The following is a 9,974-nucleotide window of genomic DNA, read 5'->3' as shown; positions in this document are numbered from 1 at the left end:
CTCCATCGCTCCCGTTAAGAAACAACCAATCAGAGCTGCGCTCCGTAACTTTGTTTGTGTTCAAAATGTAGAAAAATTTATATAATAAGCGAGTACACCATGAATCCATTTTCCAAACCGTGTTTTTGGCTTTTCCTGAATCACTAGGGTGCACCTATAATAAGTGTTTATATTCAGACTATTTTAGATTGCTTCGGGGGTACCGCGGCGGAGTAACCCAGTACCTTTGTGATTCTTCATAGACATAAACAGAGAGTAGTAGTTCCGGCTACGACGTTCTTCCGCAAGACGCAAGCAGTTCTGTTTATTAACCGCTAGAGCGTCAAAAGTTCCCTACCGCAGCTTTAAATTGTTTATGCCATGTGTGGAAAAGTCATAGCATAATCAGTGCTGCTGAAGTAATAACCTTAAATTATCGGCAGCATTCTGCTGTGAAATGTTCCCTCACGTCACATTCCCCTAAAGTTACGAAACGCCTTATTTATAGTGAGGATTTATCACTCGAGGGGTTTCTAGACTTTACGTATGGCTCAAATGCCAAAATCCAATCAGTCAGAAAAATAGCAGCACACTTCTCCACTCATTTCCTCGAATCCCTTCCACACAATGTAATAAGTAAGTGTAAGTGTGATGTTGTCTACTAGCTCCAGGCTTTAGTGCAGCTGTGCTCTCTGGACCCTGCGCCTGCTGTGGGACCCCAACCAGGAACACACCCTCAGTTTGAGGAAACATGAGCGGGTGATCAGACAAACCCTAAAACAAGACACAATGAAGACTCCTCCACAGCAAAGGAGAGACAAAGAGAGAAGATATTTGGTGGATGCTTCCCTGGAGTCTAATATTAGACAATAACAAACCCTAAATATTCCTTCAATGACCCTTTTTTACTGTCCTTTTTTGTTTAAGTTCTGTTAGACGTTAAGTATCTAATCTATGTATGTTTGTTTTTGAAAGAGAAAAAAAAATTCGGATGCGGAGCTTATGCGCAACCGACAATCTCATTGGCTGGTGCTCATCTATTATCATCCCTGTTTTGATTTCAACAAATCAGTTCGAGTGAACGCACACAACCTGATTAATATTCATGAATCCAGTACCTCGCTAATCCTTAGTGCTTTTATAATGTGCTTATTAGTAGAATTAAGTGTACTTTCAGATATTTAAAGAGCAGTGCCAGTATGCATGCATATATATATATATATATTAGTATATCAGTCTGGCGAGTAAACAAAAAAAAAAAAAATGTACTAGCCAATGGCATTTCATTTCGAGGGTTGCATGGTTTAGGATAAAGCTGATATCTGATATCCACTGGGACAGTCAAGCTGTTAACAACAGGACTGACAAGTCAGATGTTTAGTCTGTTGAAATCACACCCACGTCATTATGAACATGTATGAGATTCTTCATTCTGTTGAACCCAAAAGAAGGTATGTTGGTAACCAAACAGTTGACGGTATCCATTGACTTCAATAGTATTTTTTATTTTCCCCATACAATGGAAGTCAATGGCTACCAGCATCTGTTTGGTTACCGACATTCTTCAAAATATCTTCTTTTGTGCTCGACAGAACGTAACAAACCTGTTTGGAACAACATGAGGGCGGGTAAATTAACTTTCATTTTTTAGTAACTTTTTAGTAAGGTGCACATTGCTGAAACATTTTATACAGCTAAGTGAACATTTTCTTAATTTTTTTATTTTATGCATAAAGGATTAAATTTCATTTACAGTTGCTCTGAAAAGTTTTACGGGTGAAATCCAGAGATTTCAACAGGAATCCACACTTTCAGGAGTTTCAAGATGTTGCACGGTAGAGACAGTTCCTCAGGCAGATTTCACTCATAGTCATGAAAATGTGTTTAACCCTTAACAAATGTGACTTCCTCGTCGCTACACTATCGACAATGGAAAATATAAAATATTTAGCAAAATACCACTATTGCAGCTGCATTTTACTTTTAAATTATTATTTGAAAATGTTTCTGATCATCCGGACCACTAGGAGTCCAAGATGACTGACAGACGAGTACACTCTCGTGGCGATTTACTTACTTATTTATCTAATTATTTATTTAACATTTTGGCAAGTGGTGGCTAATTTTTATAAATTCATGCAATCTTTTTAAAAAAAAAAAGGATCCAAAATATTAAAACCAAAGAATGTGTGATCTTTCTTGATGAGTGTTGTGTTTTTGAGCAGCTTTTTGAATCCAGCACACACTCTACAGAGAGGAAATATTTTACACCCCTTCAATATAATGCCTGGAAAGATCGTGCTGAAAAGCAAATGTTGCCAAATACTGGCAGTGCGACAGCCTTCACATCTACCATTTCTCTTTGACAACATACATTTAACACAAATGAAGAAATTCCAGCTGTATCTTATCAGTACAATGCACTGGATACACAGCTGTGGGACACAAGTGAAGGAGATTTGTTGTAACTAAAGTCAGGGCCTGTTGTAGTCTGTGTCATATGAACTACTGAACAGACATTTAGACGTTTATTTTAAAGTGCAAGGTATTCTGAAAGCTCTAAACACAAAATACGTTCTACACACACTTGTGGTCTTGTGGTTACACTTGTGGTCAAAAACAGGAAATGCATCATGCAAGTGGTCAAGTGCAAAGAGCACTGGGCCTGGGCCTCAGTAGGTTAAAGGTCATGTCATGTCCAGCACTAGATGGCGGCACAGACGCAGGAAGTATATTTAAACTCTTAGCAAATACAAAGTCAGACCACCACAGCACTCGTCCAATCAGAGCACAGCTTTGCCACACTAACTTCTGTTGAGAGCCTCAGGCTAGTAGTGTTGAATCTATAGACAGACCGAAATAACCAACGCCCTTTCCGTTTACACAAACAGCATCCCTTTCCTGTGAAAGCACGTCTGAAAACTGAGGAAACACATACAGGACTCCACAGATACAAGGCCCTCAAAAAGGTTCAGAAATCAAATTCAAGAGTTGGAATTCAGTTTTATAGGTAAAAAGGTCACCCATGTCTATAAAAACAGCCTCTGGAAACTTCTACGCCTTCTACTTCTACGCTCAAACAATACCCAGAAAACCAACCCAGGTATTATACAGCACGTCCACGGTGCTCTGTTCCTAACAACCAAAGTGGATGTCAAACCCATAAGTCTCTGACTTGTGACATACTTAAGATCTTCAGATAGCCTTGTTTCAGGAAGAGACCCACATTTAAGTTATTAACTGAAAACCTGCCCTGGTGGCTGGGTGGATGACGACAGACATTATTTTTGGGACACCTATAGCTTTAAGGGCTGATGATGTGCCCTAGAAGAACCAGCAGCCCAGTGACGAGCGTCTTGCTCGGTACTGGTTTGGTATAAGCACAAAACTCTATGAAGAGAGAAAAAAGGAGATCTGAATGTGTCCATGAGTCAGTGTGCAGACATCGCGCGGGATGAATGCACGCTTTGTTCAGCTCCAGCTCGAGCGCACACAGAGACACAATGTAACGCCTCTGCTGCTTCACTGCTGTTTAAACGCAGAGTCTATGTGTCTGTATGAGTCGCGTGAAGCGATCGAGCTCTTAGCAGGCAGGGTGACGCCACATACCTCCTCTTCGGGACCGGTGTGGTGCTGCTCGGGTTGGATCGGGGCGTCTCGGCTTTGCACTCCTGCGCAGCGACTCTCGGGTGTTCATCTTCTATTCGTTTCTGCAGATGTCCGGCTATGATCCGGAGTCTCTGCTGCGCGCTGCTGCTGCTGCTGCTGTTTGACGCCATGCTGCTTCCGTGTTTGCTGTCAGAGGTCAGCGGGAGGCTGATGGAGGGATGTGAGGTGGAGATTACACCCGTGTCCCATCATGCACCGCGCTCCGCCTTCCTTCCTCCCTCCCTCCCTCTCTCTCTCTCTCTCTCTCTCCCCCCGCCCGCTCGGGTGCGCTGCTACTGACTGGAAAGCTGAAGATTAACCCTAAATCATGCAATTTAAGAAATATTTATTTTTCACTGTCTAATAACACCAGCAACATCATATCTTTTGAAAATAAGCTACATCTTTTTCATATAATCAGTAATTCTAAAATTCTACCATAATAATAGAATAATAAACTCGAAAAAATATGATAAAACAAATGTATATATTTTGTTGTTTTTGTATGTGTATGCAGTGCTGGCTAGTAATCGACTATATGATCTGGCAATCGGGTTACAAATATTAAATAGTAATTAGATTATTTTACATTACATTTTAAAATGTTTTGAGTTATGATACGATATTCACATAGTGGATAGCAATTATTCATAATTTTGATTCTACCTCAATTCTTATTAGCATTTTCCCCTCTACTGCTTGGTATGTACTTTTGAGATTTGGCAAAATGATTACTTTGCAATATAAACTCTGCATTCACTGCAAAAGATTAAACAACAACAAAAAATATAATAATAATAATTTAAAACATAATTAAATTAAAAAAAATAGTTTTTTATGCTTGTTGTTTAATCCAACTCATCGTTTTAATCATCTAATCATTTTAATCATTTAATCATCATTCCATGAATATCCCATGGAATCGAGCTTCAATTTATGTCTAAAATTTTAGAAAAAGTTGTGTCTGCTCAATTGAGCACCTTCCTGCATAAAAATGATCTGTATGAAGAATTTCAGTCAGGTTTCAGGCCCCATCCACTTGTCAGATCAAGGCTGCATCTCATTTCGTCATACTTGATCTTAGTGCTGCGTTTCGACACCATAGATCATAACATACTCATAGAGAGATTACAAAACTATACAGGTATTCAAGGGAAGGCTCTAAGATGGTTTAGATCCTACCTGTCCGATCGCTACCATTTTGTTTACTTAAATGGGGTGTCATCTCATTCATCATCAGTAAAATATGGAGTGCCACAAGGATCCGTCCTAGGTCCCCTTCTATTTTCACTATACATGTTGCCCCTTGGTAATATTATTAGAAAATACGGAATTAGCTTCCACTGTTATGCTGATGATACTCAGCTATATATCTCAACGAGACCAGATGAAAACTCTAAATTATCTAACCTAACAGAGTGTGTTAAAAATGTAAAAGATTGGATGACAAATCATTTTCTCCAATTAAATTCGGATAAGACCGAGATATTAATTATTGGACCAAAAAAAAAAAACACTACAGAATCTTGTAGATTATAATCTGCAACTAGACGGATGTACTGTTACTTCCTTTACAGTCAAAAATCTGGGTGTTATATTAGACAGAAACTTGTCTTTTGAAAATATTTCCAATGTTACAAAAACTGCATTCTTCCATCTTAGAAACATTGCCAAGCTACGAAACATGTTATCTGTTTCTGATGCAGAAAAGCTAGTTCATGCATTTATGACCTCTAGACTGGACTATTGTAATGCACTTCTAAGTGGTTGTCCTGCTTCGTCAATAAACAAGCTACAGGTAGTACAAAATAGAGCAGCTAGAGTCCTTACGAGGTCAAGAAAATATGATCATATTACCCCAATTTTACAGTCTCTGCACTGGCTACCTATTAAGTTCCGTATCAGTTACAAATTATCATTACTCACCTATAAGGCCCTAAATGGTTTAGCTCCTGCGTACCTAACTAGCCTTCTACCACGCTACAACCCATCACAAACCCTAAGGTCACAAAACGCTGGACTTTTGGTAGTTCCTAGGATAGCAAAGTCCACTAAAGGAGGTAGAGCTTTCTCACATTTGGCTCCCAAACTCTGGAATAGCCTTCCTGATAATGTTCGTGGTTCAGATATACTCTCTCTGTTTAAATCTAGATCAAAAACACTCTTTCGCCAAGCATACGAATAATGTATCTCTTAAATTGTGAGTGTAGTTGCATCTGATCAAATGTGCATTTTTATTCATTTGCTTGGGTTAAACTAATTTTAGTTTGTTGGATCAGCAGCTATGCTAATGATGTCTCTATTTGTTTCTATGTAACTAGGATTTACACAAGCTCCAGTCTGGATCCAGAACACCTGAGAAGAGATGATGCTGACCCTCAGAGGACCTCAGATGATGCTAACTCTGAATCAACAAACAGAACTAACAAATATTGCTACATGTGTGACTGCATCATATAATAGTTATTAATTAATAATATTAATAATGTTCATCGTCTAGCTGACTACATCTTGTATTAATTTTTTCTAAAAATCCTGTCAAACGTGCACAAACTGAGTCACCACCATAAGCATCTACTAAATATTGTAGAAACATAATTTTCTGTAAAGTTGCTTTGTAACTATTTGTATTGTAAAAAGCGCTATACAAATAAACTTGAATTGAATTGAATCCTTGCTTAGGGTATCCAACCCACTTCTGACACACATTTTAATTATTTCAATAATCACTTAGTGAGCCATTTAATATGTTATATGTCTTCGGGAAGCTTCACCTACTGTAATGTTTAAAGCACAACACACACACACACACACACACACACACATATATTACCTTATATCAGTATATTACAAACTAATCCTATTTATGTGTGATAAACGATGTCAAAATTAATCAAAAAGTAGTCGGAATACATTATAAACAGCGGTTTTATTTAGCTTGTAATAACAACAAACAAAAAGTGCAGGCGTGAAGAACCATAAATCACTTCAGAAAAAAGTGGTTCAGTTACAGTAAATTATTGAATGCCAAACATTTTGGAAAAAAAAAAACTCTTAATATTTAAATGATCACACATTTTCATGATATAGATATTAACTATTGATAATGATAATATATGATTAAAAAATGATTATGGGGGTTTTCATAAAATTTTGATTATCAAAATTAAAATTACTCACAGACACGGAAATCTCTTTAATAAATTTGTGTCAAAACCCACCAAACAACAAATAATATTAGCAGCACCATGCACTCTATGCATAAACATTAAAATAATAATGTTAAAAATGATGTTTATATTTTAAATAATCTTGGTTTGGTGACTTACAACATGTTATCTACTAACGTGCTTCATGTTTGCATTTCTGACAAAAATTTTACAATTTAAAAAGTTTTACAAAATGATCAACCCTACATTTTAGCTTTTATTATCGTATTGAAAAGGATCTAAATCAAAATGATACATTATAGGCATTTTATCTGTTCCAGAAACAATGGTACATGTTCCTAGAATGCACATTAGTTTGTTATTCCTAATATTTATGGCTTAATCCTTATTAAAGATGAAAAGGTTATTCAGTCAAGAGCAGAGGGATTTTTCTTTTGTTGTTAATTAATATTAATAGATAGCGACTGGTAAATTAGCCTGTAAACTGCGGTCACTTTCAGACCAAATGCATGGATCTAATAAACATCTGATTTTCTCCCAACAGTTTCGTTTATTTAAAACTTTATATTTTAACTCAGTTAAGACTTTAGGACTTTATCATTTTCTGTGCATTTGTCTGTTCAAGTGCAAGAAGACGCAAAAGTGAACTCCCTGCATGAACGCTGTATGACGAGATGCTGCTCTCTGTGTGCGCATGCAGAAAACAGCACTTAAGTACCGAATGTATTACTCTTTCAAGAATTCTTGCACTTGAAGGTGTAAAATCATTTTAATGCTTAGATTAGCAAGACTTAAAAAAACCATGCAAGTAAAAAATAAAACATTAAGCTGAAGGGGGGACATTTTCAAAAAGTGGAGGGGACATGTCCCCCTGATGCCCTGGGAATTGCACCACTGTATAATAATATACCATCAGCAGTCCGTCAGTGTGTTTGTAAATGATTACTCTGAATTTATGTTAAGCACCCTCAGGGGTTAAACAGGATCTGTGCAGTTTCAATCTTTATGTGCTTGACTAATCAGTCGCAGATGTACTTTAAATGCACTGCAACAAAACTTCTCACTTTTATTTCCCAGATGCATGCTTTGCATGTTGCACACCATTTCAGAATGCAGTGTTTCAGACTGTATTTTATGACTGAAAATCTGTTCTGTCAAGGCCAATAAAATGCCTTCTCTGTCCTTCTAGAAAAAAAAGCAGTATGTATGACGCATGTTAGACCTGTTAACCCACTTGTGCAATTACCTGCGTCCTTCTGTGTCATGTGACCATAAGAGTAACCCAGACATGTGCTCTTCTGCCTCCTGTGGGTCTGATGCTGTCATCACAAACATCTCTTCAATTAAAATGCTTTCTTCTTGTAAATATGATATACATTCTTTTTACATTTTTGTGTTTGCTGAGGTTACGGCATGGAATGCCTAATTGTAAAGTGGTGTGTATTATTTGCAGCGGTTATTTTTAGACATTTAGCAATTGTGGTATAGCCTCTGCTATGCTAATTGAGTGCTTGGAGCATGTTGCGCATGTTGTTGAGGGACACAGGATGTGGAGTTTACTGCTGTTTTCAATGGGCTGTTACAGCTTCATCCAGATGGACTGATTGTTTCCTCCAGGCCTGAGCATTAAACTCCCAAAACAAAGTTCTGTAATGCACTGACTGCAAGCAATTAGAGTCGGAGTGTATCACAGAACTTTACTTGGAAAGCCACAGCGCTGCTTGCTCATTTTCCTTCTCGGTGAAACTCTTCTGCTTGACCCTCTAAAAGAAACAGATACGTTACATCTCCCTGCATCACAGTACCAAATCTCCTCAGAAAGCTCTTTGTGTATACACTATATAAAAAAAATGGATGAATAAGACTTTTTGACATGTTTTTCATTACTTTGAACTAATGGATATATTATAGCAAATGAAATTAAGTTTTTAACTTAAAATAGCTGGAATTGTTTAGAGAGTATATCATAGTTGATTGATCAAAGATGATTAGGCGAGAAGTATGCAGGCCAGAACTCTTATAGCCCCATAATGGCAATTAGAAGAACTTTATGATGGATAAAGATGCATTGAGTTGGAAACTTGGACTCATTCTCATTCACACATGCATATAATCACCTCACCAGCCTCCATGATGAACACATATGGCGGCCTACATATGCAGAAACAGATGCCTACTTGCACAAGTTTCCATGCACATTAACTGCATGCAACAACAACACAAAAAAGGATAATAACAGAAAGGTAAATTGAAACAATACATACATATATTGACTTTACTATCACACTCCGTCTGTTTGCATAGTAATTGGGGGCAGCCAATACGTAGAACAGCTGACGTGTCGAAAAGTGTCCAAATTGGGACGTGCATCACAGCAGTTTATCATACATCTCAACTGAACACGCTTATCGAATTTCACAATGACCCAAAAGAGAAGTCAAAATGTGAAGAAAGGGGAAACTGGGAATGCCATATGTCATGCATTTGTACGTTCCTCCATGCACACATTTAAGTAACCATCTTAGTTTACTTTTCATGGTTAAATTTCCATTCCTGAAAAAAGTTTCTTCTAAGCTGGAGCGGTTGAATATATCAATGAGTGACGGCTTGAGTTTTCTAAGCATACGCGCGCACAGTTTGTGAGTGCAATGCACATTTCCAGAGGGAAATAAAAATGTAAAAAGAACATACCTGCTTCAACTCACGAGACAGTCGACAGTGAATAAATGGCACTGGAGAAAAAGCGCTGTGTCTAAACACGGAGCTCGACTCTGTCAAAAGCCCCCGAGGATTTCACTCGTTGGTTGAATAGATGACGCTCGTGCAAACTGTTGATGAAGCGCTTTCACACCGCGTCCGAGTCCGTGCAGCAGCTGGAAGAATGTCGACGTGGAGCTGCCAATCGTGCGCGCGCAATCACGCACGCGCTTCGAGGGAAGAAAACTACAGTGGGCTGCTTTCAGGGGCTGATACAGTTATAGTGAGCTTCAATAGATAGATAGATAGATAGATAGATAGATAGATAGATAGATAGATAGATCCCAGATCTAGAACCTAATATTAATTGGTGCACGTTTAATACTATGAGAAAAATGGAATAGATATAAAATATTTATTTATATCAGTTTATACTAACTACAGCTGTAATTCTAACAACTTACCTCGTAATAAAGTTTT

At 37.8% G+C, this 9,974-nt stretch overlaps 1 protein-coding gene across 1 annotated transcript in view; it reads right to left on the bottom strand.

Annotated features, from left to right (window-relative positions):
• Positions 1 to 3,853, bottom strand: part of LOC113053559 (alkyldihydroxyacetonephosphate synthase, peroxisomal-like) — a 26,327-nt gene extending 22,474 nt beyond the window's left edge. The window contains exon 1 of the mRNA XM_026218680.1: positions 3,589 to 3,853. Within this exon, the coding sequence (XP_026074465.1) occupies positions 3,589 to 3,758 (170 nt within the window). The 5' untranslated portion in view covers positions 3,759 to 3,853. The remainder of the gene's footprint in view (positions 1 to 3,588) is intronic.
• Between the last annotated feature and the right edge of the window lie 6,121 nt (positions 3,854 to 9,974).

The sequence above is a fragment of the Carassius auratus genome, chromosome 34 (assembly GCF_003368295.1).
Source record: "Carassius auratus strain Wakin chromosome 34, ASM336829v1, whole genome shotgun sequence".
In the NCBI taxonomy this organism is placed as follows: domain Eukaryota; kingdom Metazoa; phylum Chordata; class Actinopteri; order Cypriniformes; family Cyprinidae; genus Carassius; species Carassius auratus.
The sequence above is the reverse complement of the archived record's forward strand: the minus strand, read 5'-3'. Positions and strand labels throughout refer to the sequence as shown.